Source organism: Chaetura pelagica, unplaced genomic scaffold (assembly GCF_000747805.2).
Source record: "Chaetura pelagica isolate M959 unplaced genomic scaffold, ChaPel_1.0 scaffold123, whole genome shotgun sequence".
NCBI lineage: Eukaryota > Metazoa > Chordata > Aves > Apodiformes > Apodidae > Chaetura > Chaetura pelagica.
This window is the reverse complement of record NW_009953295.1, coordinates 5,761,956-5,780,674: the sequence shown is the minus strand read 5'-3', so window position 1 is coordinate 5,780,674 and position 18,719 is coordinate 5,761,956. Positions and strand designations below refer to the sequence as shown.

At 40.2% G+C, this 18,719-nt stretch overlaps 1 protein-coding gene across 1 annotated transcript; it reads right to left on the bottom strand.

Annotated features, from left to right (window-relative positions):
• Window positions 1–7,454: 7,454 nt before the first annotated feature.
• RAB20 (RAB20, member RAS oncogene family) lies at window positions 7,455–7,981 on the bottom strand. Its single transcript, XM_009997922.1, has one exon. It carries the CDS (start codon window positions 7,952–7,954, stop codon window positions 7,463–7,465), a length of 492 nt encoding a protein of 163 aa, XP_009996224.1. The 5' UTR covers window positions 7,955–7,981; the 3' UTR covers window positions 7,455–7,462.
• Between the last annotated feature and the right edge of the window lie 10,738 nt (window positions 7,982–18,719).

The window sequence follows — 18,719 nt, the reverse complement described above, 5'->3', positions numbered from 1 at the left end:
CTTATTACCTCAAAAGCTGAATGGAAAGTTAATTTTTAAAAGCGTCTGTAAAAGCAAATTAACTGTAACACAAATTAAGTCTAACACACAGATCTAGTTCTGTGTTCTCCTACTATACAGTATATGTACACATTTTTTGCTAGTCTAACATTATGTCATTTGCTAAATTATACAAATACTCACAGCTTTGAAACACCAAAAGAACTTCAGTAATAAATGGTTGCCTTGGTCAGATACTCACTGCATTTACTTTAAGAGAATATATGTATCTTTTGTATTTACTGTATTTGTCACAACAGTAAACACTTAACAGCTGCAGTTCCCGAAATTACCCCAAGGGGATCCAAGTGCTAAACCCTTGCCAAATACCAAAAATATGCTCAGGAAAGTGCTTTTGTCCAGCATTGAAACCTTTGATTTTAGTATTTTATGCTTGGGCATTTCAAACACACCCAACACAACCATCTTTTTATTGTATTTGTTGGGGTTTTTTCAAGCATTGCCAGGCTTTTGCACTTAAACACTGGCAATAGCAGAGAAGCCCACAGGCCTCCCAAAAAGAGTGACCACAAAATGCTACTCTTCCTGTTTTCATTAGGAGACTGTCGGATAAAGTTCACCATTTTATTTTACAAGCTTGATGATTTATTTTTTTTTCTAGACATACCCCAGGCCAGAGGATCATTACAAAGCTCTCATGTGTTGTGGACATTCAGCTGCATCACAGCGCCAACACAGCAGCAGCACCAAGTAGTTTTTGCATTGCAGCTTTTCCCAATACCAATTTTAACCACATACTGTTCAAGCAGCTACTGAACTTAGAGTAGGTTTTGCATTGTCGCTCAACGCCACATGAGCTTCAAATGCAGAACTTCCAGACCTGCCAGTTGCCTCTCTGGAAGGCATGCTGTCCCAGCAGCTGGGGACAGGTGGCATTGAGATGACCAACATCCCAGCTTGCACACAGCCATCCTTGCAAAAGCAAAGGGGAAGGAAGCAGGGCAGGTATTTGGCACCATCTTTTCCCAAAGAGAAACAAGTTACTGCATGCCAGGCTTGATAATTGGCCAGAACAGCTGGCGCATCCCTTCTGTAGAAAGAGGCAATTTAGCCCAAAGTTGTCTGTCACCACCACAAGGGGGAGGGAATAAAAGGATCAGCTGCACATTTCCTCATTGCATAGTGTGATTATATACCTAACTGGTTAAAGCTAAAATCAAAGATACTTTTATAGCAGTGACAGTTGATTCTTCAATAGTTCAACCTCCCTCCTGCTTCAGGTGCTTTTTGGCTTTTGGAATTACATTCCACCCTCACTGTATCATAAATAAAACTTGGTTTTTTCTACACCTCTATTTGTTGATGATTTCCATTCCATAATAGAGTTTTTCTATAAAATGTGTATGGACTGCTCTGTTGAATTACTTTGTTTGCACCTGAGGAATTAAGAAAACACTACCAGAAAGCTCCTTCCACTTAAATTCAAACTCTTCAGCCAGGAATAAGCGTGTTTATTCCATGGCTCTTAAAAAGCTCCAAGATGGAAGCTGTGTTTCTTGATTTGTTTGTGTAAGCTAAACTACTGAAAATACTGTTTCATCTGTTGTTAGGAATAATAATTTAAGCCAATAAATTGCAATTTTGCAGATTAAAGCAACAGGTTATTCATGCCCCACAACATTCAGGAAACCAACATTAACCAAACTTGACAAGTGTTACCTCCACAAAAAAATATAAAGTATAAATTAAGTTCAAGTTCTTAGCACCTAGCTTATCTAAGTCTGTCTGACCTAGATCAGTTGTATATATAATTAGATATATCCATAAAAAGAGAAACTACCTGAGTTTGAAATTAACTCTTTGGCCATGCTGTGGCTCTGAAAGGCAGCCCCCTCAACAAACTAAGAACACTACCTTTTTTTTTTTCAGCTAAATAAAATTACTTAGGATTGAAAACATTGCAAGTCAACAGGAGCCAAATCTATTCCATGTTTGCCAGTACTTTTAAATTACACATGGCAGTAAGAAACATTTAAGAATCAGCAATTTACCTCTTTCAGGTGTTGCTAAATATCAGTGGTTGTGGGATGATCACACAGTTTCCATTTTTTATTTTTACAGCACAAAACTCTGGCAATGCAGTACATTGAGGGTTTTAAAATAATTTAGTAGAGGTTATACAGATCTGTAAAAAAAACTACTATGTCAACAACAGCACCAATTTATTTAGATTTTCCTGGCTAATGCATTGTGCCTAATTTTCCTGTGCAGCTATTTATTTATTTTTTTTGCATGTAAAACTTTAGCAGATAGAGGTCTTCCTCCTCCAGCTACTTTGAATCTTAACTTCCCCTGACTCACATAAACTGTTCTTAGCATGTTTGTTCAGCAAGCTGTTGGCACAGCACTGAGTTGAACAGACAGGCCCAGTGCAGGAAAAAATAAAACCACAAAACCCCACAAGCCAACTTCTGTACTTTGTGCACATCATGTGCTTCAGGTCTGTGTACTTACACCTGTGTTTCTCCACAGCCTGCGCAATCGCTGTTTGAGAAGGGGAGGAAGCTCATGCGTGCAAACACGTGAAATACTTGCAGTTGCCAAAGGATTTCACCTTGCAAGCAAACATGGAGCGCAGCACAGAGGGGAGCTGAGGTGTTCAAACTGCCTTTTAGCTGCAAATTTACCTCCTCACCTATGAAGACAGGCTGCGTTTGGGTTGTTCAGACTGGAGAAGGCTCAGGGAGATCTTAGAGCAGCCTTTCTATATATAAAGGGGGCTTAAAAGGAACATGGAGAGAGACTTTTAACCAAGGCCTATAGCTGCACGACAAGGGGCAGTGATTTTAACAGGTTGCCCAGAGAAGCTGAGGATGCCACATTCCTGGACCTGTTCAAGGCCATGTTGGACAGGGCTTTGAGGAGCATGATCTAGTGAAACATGTCCCTGTCTACGGCAGGGGCCTTGCTCTAGATCATCTCTGACGATCCCTTCCAAGAACCCACTTCAAAGAAATTAAAACATTTTTATAGATGAGGAACTCAGCTACAGCAAAACAAAACAATCTTTTTACTGTACTATAGTGATCCACTCTAGGATGTAAAAACCACAAGTGTTTTTTGCCTGGGTTTGGCCAGGTCACATCGTCTCCTTCAAAGTTTGCTGTTTGCTTCCCATGCTTTCCTTTTTGAACACATACTAAAATATAACATGCTGTTCAGGCCAGAAAAAGTAAACAAGATTATATTCTCATTCTGTAGGTAATAATGCATCAGTCTATCAGCACAGCTATAGGGAAGTCAACATAATGACATCAGTTGACACCAATCATTTCCTCAGAGTGCATCGACCAGATCAGTTAAGTTCATTCACACCCTGCATGACTGATCTTCTTCACAGCTGCCAGAAACAGAAAAAAAGCAAACATCAAACAATAAATGTGACCTCAAATCAGAAAGTAACAGACTGATACCAGAAGAGAAGCTGGGAAGGTCACTGCTGATGCTGATGGTGTCTCTGGCAGTCAGCACCAGCCTCCTGGGGGCCAAGGTCATCTCCAAGGATGGCCACCCATACCCACCAAGGGTGAGCAGGGACCCAGCCTCATAGCCATAGGGACTAGGCACACGTTGGTGCACGACATACTGGATGAGGGAAGCAAGTTACACCACTGGGCCCCATAACCCACAGGCAGGGAAGTAAAAACGGCAGTGGTGCTTCCCACAATAGAATCAGATAACCATTCTGGTTGGAAAAACCCTGTAAGGTCTTCAGGTCCAGTCGTTAACTCATCACTGCCATATCCACCACTAAACCATATTGCTAAACCACAACATAAGCAAGGGCACAACTAAGCTCAGCAGCTCTGCCCTACCCCATGGGCACCAGGGCAAATTCAGGCTCCTTTTGTGCCCTCCACAAGACTCAAAGCCTTGTTGGGGTTGTCATGGGCCAATAACCACCTCAGTGTTGCACCATCAGCGCCTGCAAGGGGCACGAAGCAGGATGGGGCCTTCCCAGCCTGTTCCCCCCATCCTGCTCACCCTGCCATTCCTCCGTCCCTCCTTCCCTGCCTCCCCCTTGGGTCACAGCCTGACCCACACATCACCTTGGGCATAATCAGGCCTTTTGCTCAGTCACCCAGCTTGGCCAAAAATAACACCTTTTACTTCACAGTTCAAACACTTCACATAAACCAGACAAATAACATGAAGGAGCAGGGGAAAGGAAATAAATACTTGTAAAATGAGGCTCCCCTCCCAGGCAGAACACCTGGGTCCCTGCTTTGACCTGCCATCACTAGTCCTGGCAGGGAAGGGTGCCACCTGGCTCCAGCAGTGCAGGCACAACCCACCAAGCTCCAGGATGCTCCATGATTTTTAAGGGAGAAAGGAAAACATTTGGTGCAGCCAGTGGCATGCAGAAGAGCAGGCATCAAACAGGTGTACTTGTCCTGCACCTGTGTTGGGGCAATCCCAAGCACAATTAAAGGCCAGGCAGAGAATGGATTGAAAGTAGCTCTGAGGAAAAGGACTTAGGGGTGTTGGTTGATGAGAAGCTCAACATGAGCTGGTGATGTGCATATACAACCCAGAAAGCCAACTGTGTCCTGGGCTGCATCAAAAGCAGCACAGCCAGCAGGTCAAGGGAGGTAGTTCTGCCCTCTACGCAGCTCTCATGAGACCCCACCTGGAGCACTGTGTCAAGTTCTGGAGGCCCCAACATAAGAAAGTCATGGATCTGTTGGAGTGAGTCCAAAAGAGGACCAAGAAAATAATCAGAGGGCTGGAGCACCTCTCCTGTGGAGACAGGCTGAGAGAGTTGGGGCTGTTCAGCCTGAGGAAGACAACGCTCCAGGGAAACATTATATCAGCTTTCCAGTAACTGAAGGAGCTACAGGAAAACTGGGGAGGGACTTTTTGAAAGAGTATGTAGCAATATAACAAGCAATAGAACTTCAGAAAGTAGTAAAGAAATGAGGCTAGCACACATATTGAGCAATCCGGTTCTACTCCTTAACCTCTTATCAATAGTCCTGTGTGTTACACAGCCTCCTAGGTTCTGTTCTGCAACCCCATGATCTCTCACAGGCTGGCAGAGTGACAATCTCTCATAACCCAGACATTTCTCAAGGAACAACAGCCAGTGACACTAAAAAGCCTTGAACATTGTGCCAGACAAGTGTAGCCCTACAGGCAAAAGCACAGCAATGCAAGGCTGGCTCCTATGTCATCTCTTTTAGTGAAAACACCCAAGTTGGAGCTTTTGGAAGGACTGCAAGAATTTCTCAAGATCTTATATGAATCAAATGCTGGTGCAACTGAATTGCAAATATTTATATCTTAAGAAGTGTTACATATATTCATATTTGTTCCTGTTCTGTACCTTTTAGGTGTACATCTTTCAAAAGCCTCACCTTGCCACCAGTGCATGCTGCAGGTTCAGTTGCCAACAGATGCAGCAAAGCCAGCAGTAACCTCTCACAGATACAATAGCAGATCACTTCGGTAGGTAGGAAGGCTGAGGTTGTAGCCTCTTTGTCTCCTCAGTACTGAGAGAATACTAAGATACTGGCCTTGGGATTTTGTTAAGAGCTAGAAGGTTTTAATTGTATACCACTGTAAACACCACACAGCAGCTGCAGTTAATTCTCTGACAGATCGACCAATCTCTAGCAAATCCAAAAGATGACAACCCTGTGTAGGACCTGTACCCCTAGGACGAGGGGTAATGGTTTTAAACTAAATAAGGGTAGAATCAGACTAGGTATATGGAAAAAAAAAAAATTACAGTTAGGGTGATGAAACACAGGAACAGGTTGCCCAGAAAGGTGGTATGTGCCCCATCCCTGGAAACATTGAAGGTCAGGTTGGGCAGGGCTCTGAGTAACCTGATCTAGTGGAAGATGTCCCTGCTTATTGCAGGGGAGGTGAGGAGCTGGAGCAGATGACCTAAAGGTCTTTTCCAGCCCAAACCATTCTATGATTTTTATGGTTAAATGTACAAAGGCATTTCCCCCAAGCCATTCCTCCCCACTATACCTGTGCTGTGCATGAACTTGAAAGCAGAATATAAAGATACTACTCTGCAGAAAGGTTCTCAAGAGGAAAAAATATTTAAAATATACTTAGCGATCATTTAATTCATTATTAATTTAGGAATTGTCTCTCCATGTACTAAACAACTATGATTTGTGTGGGACAAAGAAAGGCAATGACAAAGCATAGGAACATGCCAGCTGCATCTTTGAGTGGCTTTGGTTTTAGGAGGGGATTAGTGGGGAGGGGAGAGTCTTTTCTTTTGTTCGTTTGTTGGTTTTTTTTAAACAAGCAGTTCTTCACTCTGATTATGGTGTCCCAGTGTGAGCTCCAGAGTCACTGCATGCATTCTGTGTAGTCAAGAGGGCTGGAAAACTCTAGAAGCAGTATTGAGTATTAGGTCCTCCTTTCCACTGCAGTCAGGAGAGAAACCTCATTAGTGCTCCTTCATGTACCCTTCTACTCCACAGAAGGCAGTTTCTCTTCCCTTCCTCCTTCATCAGCCACTTTCACATCAGAAAATGCCAGCCCTCACTTCCCTGCAAGTAAATGGTAATGTCACATATAGCTGCTAAAAATGAAAGCTGCAGCTTTGCCTGGGCAGAACTAAGGAGCTGCTGGAAGGGAGACAGAACACAGGTATTCAACACTGTGGTATCCTATAGGCACCATGCAGACAAAACAGAAAACCGCTCCCTTCTGCAGAAACACTTCACTATCCACATGAAAAAGAATTACAAGAGAAAAATTAATGAAAAAACTTCCTCCTGCAACTTGCAATTAGAGCAGCAAGAGCTGTGATGCTGCTTGTTAATACATGAAAGCCCACTATGGAAGGAGAATTCACATTAATAAAGTCTCCAAATGAATAGTATGTATCCACAGTGATTTTAATTGTTTGGCTTCCGAATCTTACACTGTTATATCTGACATAAAACGACTGTAATTGATTTATTAGCTACAAATATAAATTATACTTGGATTTTCTTTTTTTCTTAAGAATAAAAAAGTACCACGTATTCAATCTTTCAAAGTTAGAATTGCAAGGGCAAAGATTATAAATATGTGAAAGCTGTCAGGTCATTTACATGAAAGATGAAATGGTGAGTCATAAAAAAAAAAAATCAGACTCCTTCAAAACTGTTCAATTGATTGTCACTACCAACTGGACTAAAATACCATTTTTCTTCGGAGACCATGGAAACTGGCAAGTCTTCCTCCGTAATTTCACTTCCATTCCCATTTTCATACACAGAACTTTTCAGAAACTCTAAATGGTCAGTAGATTTGGGGTTTTCTCATGCACCATTTTAGTCTATTTATTCTTTGACTTCTCCTTTCTGGCAAACTGCAAACACTTGCTAGTCCTCAGTTTGCTGGAGCAAACAATCCCTCCCCCTTTTCTTCATGCCATGTCAATGGTTCAGGCACAACAACCAGATTTTGTCCTTTTTGCTGGCTTGTAGTCAGTAATGTCTACAGTTTGCTGCGGCCCCTCAGCTTTCTGCCGTACAATGATGGGGACTACCATCTCAAACACAGTTTCAAAGAGGTAGTCCACCTTGTACCCTGTTTTCGCACTGGTCTCAAAGCACATTTTTTCAGCTGCTGGAAAATCCTTCTCATCGAGCATTTTGTATTTCAGTATCTTTTTATAGAGCGCGATCGCATCCTCTGCGTGGACTTGTTTTCGCACCTTCGAGCCACAGCTGGCAAGAGACTTCTCAGGTCTATTTTCATCTGGTGGTAAAGCACAGTCATCCGTCAGGTCAACTTTGTTTCCAACAATAGCAAAAATGCAGTCAGCGCTCGCACTGTCCGTCAGTGCCAAGAATCTTTCCTCCAGCTCCGTCAGGCTTTGGAGGCTGTTCACATCATACGTGAGGATCACAGCAGCGGCTCCTCTGCAGTACATAGACCCCAGGCCATGGAACTGCTCCCGTCCTGGCAAGGGTTTAAACACAGCAAAGAAAGTTAGTCTCTTGGAAGCTACATTATTAACCGAGTAAAAGAGTTTAAAGAATTTTAAACGGACTTCACAAGTTCGGATGCAACAGTGAAGGTAACTGTGTTATTTACCGCATTTTCAGCTTTTTCCTTCTGCTTTTCCTTAAGAGTGCAACAGTGTCACGGAGCAGCTCAGCTCACTGCCTGCTCCAGTTCAGAGCAGGGAATCTGTAAAGAGGAGTGAGCAAGCGAGGGTGACAGCATTCACAGTCAGTAAAAAAATGTGGGTTTTTTTAAATTAAATTGCACTCTAGTTTACTTATGTCACATTAACAACCACCCCGCTTGCATACACAGATGGCCCATTCCACCTATTAAACCATTTATGAACAAAAAAATACATCCTACTTTTCCAAACTCTGCTAGAACTTACCATTTCTATACATTCAGTACAAGCTTTCTAGTACATCCAGCTCAGAAATCTGGATCAAAGTCAGTAATCCACTTCTTCCTAGGTTTTTGGAAGGATTCTGTAAGCAACTTAGTCCTGTGCTACATGCCCACAGATCTCAGGTACACTGGCTTTGCAGGGAAATACTTTTCTTTAATGCTGCCCTATATACCCTGTACCAATATGCATCTGCCCCATCACAAGTACTCACACATTGTTTAGCATACTAAACACACACACTATAGAGAACCCATAAAAATATGTTTTAAGAGTAATTTATCTTTTAAGATGCCCTGACCATCACTCAATAACCAACAGCTATAACAAAACATTTCTTCCTCTTCATTATCATTCAGCAAGAATCTACCAGCACTTCCAGCTAGACCTTGATGGTGTACATCAAATTTGTTTCTTGGAAGACAAAATTGACTCTTTAAATTTTGGAAAGCAAACAACGTTCTTAGTAGTTGCAAAGGGACAAAGAGAAAGGAGGCAGAAGACAGACAGACAGTGTCTTCCTTTCCTATTAAATACTCAACTTTCCCCAAATGCCTGCTACATGCAGAATTTGCTGCAGCACATTCACTCTACTTCCCAAAACTCTACTGAAAAAGGGATAAAACAAACTAGATTTCTACCAGCCATCAGAGTCAGCCTTTGGTCACAAGGTAACAGAAGTGTGAATGAATAAAGAAAAAGAAATATTTTAAAAGAGCCAACTAGGCTCTTCTGAACATTTAAGAATCATCTTCATTTATCAGCCCTTCTCTGTATAGTCTCTTGGCACAGAACTTCCATTTATAGAAAACCTGGAAGCCATCTGGTTACCTTAATTTTCTGCACAAAACTACTGACCACCATGAGTTACAGCATCCTGAAATCCTTGTAAATGACTGTGAAATAAGAAAGGCAGAAGAAATGAATGCTGAAAACCATGGGTCAGTGTCTATTGGGAAAACTGAAATTAACTTAGTGCCTAACTGCAGTCAGGAACAGAACTTAGATCTTTGAGCCACTGTGTAAGTCCTTTGGCCAACTTAGGATCCTACTCCACAGTGACCAGCAGAGATGCAGTGTTCATTGTTACCAGTAAAACAATACTGGAAAACATCAAGCTAGAACATGAAATCCAAAGCTCACCATGCTTTTAAGACTTAGTGAAACTCTGGTAGCCCTCAGAGAAATAGATTTGAAAAGGTGCAGAATACATTATAAAGTGGACTACTGGAAGCTGGTGAGGCTGTTCAAAAATACGCAAAACCTTTGCCTGAGCAAGAATTATGGGATCTCTCAGGCTGGTGGATGATTAAAAAAAGGCGAAACCAAATGTCTATAAATTCAGACCTAATACTGAGAAAGGAATTCAGAAACAACTATTTACTTTCTCTCATAATGTAGAAAGTGATTCCCCATCAAAAAAATCATCCATGTAGCTTAAATACCAACCTACACAGTAAATAATTGGCAGTAAGTGTTATATGGCATTGCAGAGGGCAAAAGTTCAGTGAATGGGGTTCAGAAAAGCACCAGGCAAAGTTTATGGAGAATTAGTTCTGTGCAATTTTGTATAACCTCTGATTTGTTTTCCTCCAACAAAAGAGTATTGTACATTATTGGGTAAGGGCAAAGGAGATCGGGCTGTAGGGCAGGGGAAAGTCAGTGCTTTTACACTTTTTCCTCCAATCTCATCTTCCAAGTTATGCTTTTAGTTACAATGCAAGTGATTTATTTTTTTTTAAGTCTCCAATTTTTCAATAGAAGTTTGTGCCATGACCTACTTTGTTTTTATCCAAACCCTGGTTATATTGTGGTCTTGAAACCACAATGGAACATATATCCTCCCCCATTCTCCCACTTCAGATGCCTAAGACATAAAATGCAGCCCCCAAAATCATTAGCTACAGCAGTGAGTACTAGAACAATACAATTACTTGTTTTATGGAATGTTTATGCTAATTTAATCTTGAACAGTGTAACATACAGCATGGCATTTTTACACTCAAACTACAAACTGGCTACTTCTACAACTACTATACTGTTGAAAAGGGGAAAGAAACATTAAGAATTTACCCTGCATAAGGGATTAATTATGTCAGAGGAATTATGGATAGGCTCCTTCTCTCACCCACACACACAATCTACATGCAGAAAAAATGTATTGTTTATTTTTGTAGCACAGTATCCTTGTGGTACTTGTGGCACAAGTGGCACTTGTGGGATTTAAGGGCTGGAACAATCCTAAACATGGAAACTCCCCAAAACTACACAGAGTATTTAAACTAATATTTTATCTGTCCCTCAAGGTCTCAGGAAGAATAGTATCAGATGTTACACTGAGAACCTTATTGCATGAAAACAGCCACCCCTTTCTTATGCCCAGTTATTTCTTTCTCTGTACCCATCTGGTCCCACTACAACAATGTACCTCTTTACACAGTTGGCTAAATTGAATAGCAAACCCTGATTCCAAGAATTAAAACTATTTCACCCATTAGAAAAAAAAAAAACAAAAAAAACCCAAAAAAACAAAACACAAAGCAACAAAAAACAGATAAGAGAGAACAGTGGCAAAACTGTTGAACAATTTGCAATCAAAGGAATTGCAGAACCACCAAACCAACCATAAATGCACAGCATTAGGGAAATTCCTTAAAGCCCTGCAACCAAAAACTCATTTCCATTTTTATTTTCATCTTTATATTTTGCCTTATTACAGGAGTTCAACAACCCCTATAGCTATATCACTACCTGCAGCACCATTAGCTTTTCAGAGGCTCTTCCAACAGGTATATGAAGTCCTGCTGGAGCCTTCACCTGCTCAGGAGCAGCACAGCCAGCAAGCATTTTCAGAGTCCTATGATGGTTGTCATAAATCAAACCATTTTGAGCCAAACGGACCTCAGTACCACAAAGTTCATAAGAAACTCAGGGGAGAAAGAAGGGAAAAGTAGACATTGCAAGAGACTAGTCTGATAAATCCAACAAGGTAGATTTGAAGTGTGCTGAGACTTGAACTTAAGGGCTAAGCCAAAGCCTCCTAGTCTAGTCAGCCTCCTACAGCACCCTGACCTCTCAGCTGCAGTGCAGCAGCCCACGCTAACCTTTATTCTGGTTTGGAAGCACAGCCTGACTGAGCATTCCCTTCCCAGGTCCCAGCTATGGGATCTGCTGACAACAGCAATATTAGCCACTGCCTCAGCCTCCTTGGAGCTCTCCTACTGCCTGCAGTTGCTGTTGATGTTTACAAGAGCAAAAGGCTTCCTCCAGCCAGAGCTGAAAATTCCTTACCTACCACCTCTTCAAAAGCTTTCACTACAACTTAAGTAGCGTAACCACCCACACACTCTTTTTGAAGAAATACTTTACTGGAAGAACAAGTTTTAAGTCTCTCAGTGTTGAGCAGGCACAAGAATGCAAAACAGACAGTTACTTTGAGTCTTGAGGAATAAAACACCACAAATACTAAAGAGCTAAAAAGGTCTTCAGAAGACACTGAAAAAAGAAATGTCCTTACTCTGATATCACAGTCTGAGTAGAATCATAAATTCTGAGTTCCTAAAAGTAGTGGTGTGGAAAACACATAGTTGAGCAATAGAAGCACACTAACATTACATTAAAAAAGAACAAGAGTGCAAAATTGTCCAAGAAGTTCTCAGCCCATTAAACAGGTACCTTTTAAGGATCGTCATCTGAACAGTAGAGAGGAATAAACACAAACCTAAGGTATTGACTAGGTTTGGCCTTTTAAGTTCTCCTTTATAGGAGTCTGAACTTGAATGCACATGAAAAGCTACAGGAACTGTGCCCTAAGAAAACAGCAAAAACAGGAAAGAAAAGGGAAAGTATGACACAGTGTGGAAATCAGTATTAGAAAGAAGTGAGAGCTGAGGATTCAGCTGCAGTAGATGAAGAGTTAAAGGCTGACCCTGATGCTCTGGAGTTACCTCAGTGTGAACATCCACGTGAACACAAGGGCAGAGAAAGAAACTCCTTTTTAAGGAAGAGCATTTCCCTTCTGTTTGCAGACAAAGCAGTAAAGTTGTCACCCTTTAAAGGACGTTATGTGAAACAATTTTCCTAGGAACTGATACTTCCGTTTGTGCACATATACTGAGATACAGTCTGACTATCAAAGAAGAAACGATATAGGTCCCTGAAGGTTTCAGGAAAATTCCCCTGCCCACACACGAGTCAGGCTGTGACACTGATGAAGTCAGAGTTCTTTATTACCTTCTGCAAGAGCCGTATTTATTTCTTCTAGATGGCTTTATCACATTTCCCTTGAAAGAAAGGGCTCTATTAAGAACAAGACTATGCCTGACATTATTTGGGGATAAAAATAAAGACCTCCATCCCAAAGAATTAACATGAAGGACCTAAGCAGGAACGAGTGAAAACATGAGTCAGAAAGCACTGAGGAGCTCAATCTTTACTCATCCAGGAGCTGTCTGAACACATTATTTCCCAGCCCATTAGAAAAATCCCAGCATTTGGTTTTCCTCCAAGACAGAATTCCCCACAGAACAGAAGTCTGTGGGAAGGAAAAAAAACCCCACACCAAAAACTATCACAAATCCTCCCAAAAGCCCAACCAGCAAAACAATTACAGTTGAGCAACTAGAAAATTAATTTAAGCCCCACCTTCACCTAGTATTATACATTCACAGTGCTACATTATGGAATGCAACAGACTTCTAGCTCTCCTAAAAATCAAGATGACATATATTTTGTTTATACTCATTACTTAGATATGAATCAACATTCAAGGCATGAACTGTGCCCTATTTAAGGAGCTTCTGTTTAAGTTATTAAAATCAGATACAGGTGTCTTGGCCAAAGCAGAATGCAATGTAAGCACAGGAAAGTACTGATCTTAATACCCAAAGGGCTCTACTTTCATGTCTTAAAGTAGAAAGCGCAAAACATGGAAGAATAAAATAACAGCCACGTGGGTTAAGTGAACAGTGAACAAAGAAAAATGCTTTAATACAGCTCTCCAAAGAGAAAACATTCAAAAACAGTCAGTCAAGAAAGAAGGCTCAACACAACATATGATTGGGACAAGCCTACTCAACTTCTAAATGCAACTTACTCTCAGTTGCTAAGTCAAGTATCTCTATGTGAATAATTTTAGGCATGTAAAAGGTTCTTCTGCAAAGCACCAGTTCAGTGAGAGCAAGAAAGCCACGTGAAGAGGAGCAATCATTCACTTCTTGGTTAAGCAAGTTCAGAAATCACCATCAAACTGAGCCCTGTCCTTCAGTCAGCTTTAACTATCATACAATAAATATCAAACCCCCACTAAGAAATGTTTCACTTGGACATAAAAAAAAACAATGACTAGAAAGACTAGAAGCCCTAACCCTGGAAGTGCTAAAGGCCAGGCTGGATGAGGCTCTGAGCAACCTGTCTAGTGGGAGGTGTCCCTGACCATGCACAGGGAATGGAAGTAGATGATCTTCAAGGTCCCTTCCAACCCAAACCATTCTGTGATTCTGTGATTTGAATAAAAGGCAGATCTGAAGAGTTCAGTGTGCTGTTACACAGGAAGAATGTAGCATTACTTTCCTGATCTGGAAGTGGCATTAAATTATGTCAATAAACCTAGTCCCTGTTGAATTCACATACAGAAATTTTATACAAATTACTAGCAGATTCTGGAATAGAATTCTATCAAATATCAAAATTCAATTCAAGAGACCTGATTTTGTCTGAACAGCCTGATAAATTACTTAAGAAAATCCAACTTGTTACCTTGCTGGAGGCAGAGAAAACTTTTGATGAAACAGGAGATGCCTTGGCACTACAATCCCAAATTTATGAGCTATGGTACCACAGTCTGAATTTTATCCTGAGAGATTAAGCTGCACTCTTCCGTGTGAGTACAAGTATTAAAAAATGGAATTTTTTTAAAAGTCTACTGAATTGCCATCAATGATGCAGCAGTGTATGGGATAAAATATACACCAAAACACATGCAAACAGAGTTATCAGAGAACTCAAATTCTGATAGGAATCAAAAATAGAGGAAAAACACACAGAAATTAATAAGTGAAGGGCTGTTTGACAGGACTAATTCTTAAACACCATTTTTTAAAAAGAGTATAAATCTTACCTTTTATCTTTGAAGGATAAGCACTTGTCCCCTGCAAACTTATACAGGAATATTTGACAGATATTAGTATATTCTCCATGGAATACCAGGAGAAACTAAGCATCAAGGTCTATTACTAGGGATTCTGTCTCCAATGTAATATGAAAGGGGAAAAATAAAACTAATCCTTTCTTTCCATTCACTCATGTAACAAAACCAACATGCTTTCAGGCTCCTAAATTAGCTATTAACATTGTGCCAAAAGAAGATGACTACCCCCTGGAATGCTAGTCCACACCACCAACTACCAGCATGTGTTATGAAAAGCAATTCCTAACTTACTTCCCTTGCTTTAGCTAGGGGCATTAAAAACACAAATAATGTATTTTACCTCCAACTAATATCACAAAAAAAAAAAAAAAAAAAAAAAAAGAAAAGCCACTGAAACAGATATTGAAAGCAGGATGAAGATAGAAAACCAGAAAGTTTATTTCTATTTTAAGTCTATTTCTTTATAGATTCAACCTTATTCCTAGTTTGCAGCCTTTTCATAAGGAAAGTCACCTTAACAGCCAGCTAAAACAAACGGTAGCAGCAAGTATTATTAATTTGGCTCTCCTTTCATAGTTTAAATCAGTAAAAAGTGATCATATTTCTATTTTGGCTAGGTTTCCTTCTTAATTTTTTTGCTATATACACCCAGAGTGATTGTAGTGCAAAACAGCCCTGACCCCTTCATATCCCCTATGCTTTCTGAGAACAGCTTTCCCTCATCACACTTGAACTATACCAATAGGTCAAGCAGTTTCAACTGACTCTTCAACCGTTATTAAACCACCAATTCAATTAACATTCCAAAAGTGATACTTTGGCACGATTCACATAAAACAATTCTTCCAAAGAAGTTCACTTAAATGGGCCTTTTATTGTTAGGACAAACAGGACGTGGAGAAGTTATGCAAGAATCATGTCAGCCTGGTGGACTGCAGGTCACACACCAAGCTCTGAGACGTGGTTAACAATCTCCAGGATCATCTGAGCGTTATCTGAAGATGACTCCTTGTCGTGGTATGTTTCACTTCAGCCAAAGGGCACCTAGAAAATCTCACTTAATAGAAGTGGTAAAACAGAAAATGGGAAGTCAGCTACTTAGTTTTAGTTAGCTTTGTTTCATATTCTCTCAAAAGGTTGCCTTTCTAGCCATGTGCTGGTAGGGCCTCCAAAATAAATGCCTAGTGACAACATTTCTCTTATGTGCTGAGGAAATTACTCAAACGCTTTAACTCATGGCACACCCTTCAAGAAATCAAAACTGAAACATGGGTAAACATTTGCTGTGGGTTTTTGACAGCTAACAGTGTGATATTTTATGGAGAAGTGTGCTTTTAAGTAAACGCTTCACTTTCTAAAGGCAGCTAAACTAAAAGCAGATGCTTAGCTGGTGTGGATCAATCTGTTGTTAATCCTGTAGAGCATGCTGAGTCGCAGGGCCATCCAAAAAATCTGATTACTGCAGATGAACTCTCTCACCAATAATAAACATCCCACAGTCATCTTATTCAATCCTGTGTTATTCAGTCATGAACTACTTTAAATATTCCCAGAAACTTTTTTGATCTAGCCCTGAAGAGCAGTTTGTCAATTTTCATTCCATAACTGGCAATGAAGACTTCCATTACAAGGCCCCAAAGACAAACCTGTCAGACATGCTCATGGGAATGAGATCAAGTTAACAAGAGAGAGAAGAGAAAAAAAAAAAAAAACATATAAAAAAAATTTAAAATCACAGAGCAAGACCAGAGATAAGTGTAATGCTCACTCAAATCTGATCTCCTGCTTTATAAAGAATTTTGCTCAGCCCTCATCTTATGCCTAAGGAATTTGTATTTTATAAAGCAAACAAAAAAAGGGATGCCAATATCCCACAAACTACTGTGCTGCATTTCAGCTTTGAGACTTTGAAACAACCTACCATATACAACAAAAAAATAACAAAAAAAAAAATCAAACAGAAAATAACAAAACCCACTATTCTCTGTAAAAGGTGCTCCTTTATGACTTAACTTTATTCATGTTAGGCCAAAGAAATCAACATTTTTTTTCATATTCAGGCTCGTTGCCTCTGGCAGATGCCTCTAAAACATTAACCATACCTGTAGCTCTTTTCACCAAGCTTTCCATATTATTCCACAACCAAGACTTTAAAAGACTCTCAATGAAGCTATGAGGTTACTTAAATTCTTCACTACTTTCATCCCTCCCAACACTTGGTACACTTTTCAGAACAGCTTGTAAGCTTCGGAGCATCACGAGGGACCAAGAGCCCAGTTTGTCATCTACTACCAACTCAATGGACCTTGCAAAATACGTATTGTTCCTCAGATGGTTCTGTCTTAACCTGTTACCAGCACTTCACACCATTAGTCTCTATTTGCAGCCTTACACATTTGTCTAGTCTGCATACTTCTATCTGCAATCATCTTTTTATAAAGAGACTTACAACCACAGTATCTTTGGACTAAATGCATACTCATGGTATCTGTAATCAGCAGTATCTTCACCAAACAAAGGACCTACACAACTCCTATATAAAGAAAAAGAAATACTATCAGAGGAGATCCCTTTTGTCTACAAGATTAACCTCATGAAGTAGTTTCGGCTTTTCTGGGACAGAAAAGTACCTGGAATCTGTTCTGCTGCATTAATACAAAAAATTCTTGTCCTTGCTGGCAAGAATAAAGCAGAACTTACATTCTAATAATGAAATTAAGCCCAAGCTTCTAAAGTCACAAGAATTTTAATTTCAAAATCAAAGCTTCCATAAAAACACCAACTTTACTCCACCAATATGCTTTATATCCAAAGTTCTAAAGTTAATAATATTATGCACGGTAACAGAAAGCATTACAGAGAAATAAAATAAAGCTCCTAACCACACTACCCTGCTTAGTTTAGCAAAAAAAGAACCTTAGCTAGACATGCAAAAAATAAAATAAACAAAAAAATCCACCTATTTGTAGCTAGAGATCCCATTGATGCCTCTATAATCCTGGATGGCTTTTTCATTTAGCTAGATTAGACTTACTTTTTTCAAACCACTCATTTTATTTAGTTATCTTCATTGACTGTGTCTATTTTTAAGAGAAGAAAATCTCAGAATCTTCAAGCAGTTCACATACTTTCAGCTGTCTGAAAGCCCAGCTGCCTTGCAGAAGAACAGAATAGCCCCACCAGACCAGAATGCATCTTTTGAGTGCATCTGCAACACAAACCGAAAAACCAAACACAAGTATTTATCTATTTTCCTCTGAAACCTCACAGTTGTTAGGAAGATGAAAACACTAAAGTGTGGCAAAAGAAATGAGGGTGTGCCAGCTTTATGTGACATCATAATTTTGTCTACAAGCAAATGCTCCACCAGAACTCCAGCTGAGATGTAGCACGAACACCTTCCCTACTGAAAAGAAAACATGGTAAGGGTGCTTGAGAGTTAAATTTATGAAGCTTCTGTATGCCTGTACTCAAATGGGAGCAGGAGTACAAGGATTAATTTAGAAATTTGAAACTGAGTAAATAAAATGTAAGCATCAATGTGAATTTCTTCTGAACCTTTTTAATCTGCTTCTTAAAGAGAAGCAGTCATTTGGCAGCTTACCTTCTTAAGGAAAGATATGATTGGAAGCAAACCATAAGGGGAAAAAAAAAAAACAACCCTTCAGATTTACTTTGGAAGAGTTCTAAGGGAAGAAATAGCACTGAACACTTAACTGCAGCAGCAGAGCTTGACGGTCCAATATCGCTCAGTGGTGGGTAACAAAGAGGCCAGTTACAGAACAGGGCTGTAAAGCAGCTTCGCCTGCCTAAGAAGTTTGCTCCTGAGTTGTGCAGGAAGCCTTTGGGGTTGTAATGCCTGCTTGAATACCAATCCATCTCCTCCAAGAGACGTCCCTCCTACAGAAAAGCAATTCGTTTTCCACAGGATGAGCCCTAAAGCAGCTTGTTTTTCTTTCCAGTACCTGAAAACTGATACTTTTTCCTTAAACTTACAATTTCTTTTCCACACAGGAGCAGGCACTGCAGATGAGCCCACTTCTCTATGCAACTGCTAAGCAGAGGCAGTTACCAAGTCCTTATCTTCAGAGACTCTGAAAGGAGATCTGCAAGGCCCACACTCCCTCCCTAGATTTA

What these genes read in the sequence shown, in the direction of transcription:
- RAB20 (XM_009997922.1), bottom strand. Translation starts at nt 7,954, where the DNA reads ATGTACTGCAGAGGAGCCGCTGCTGTGATCCTCACGTATGATGTGAAC.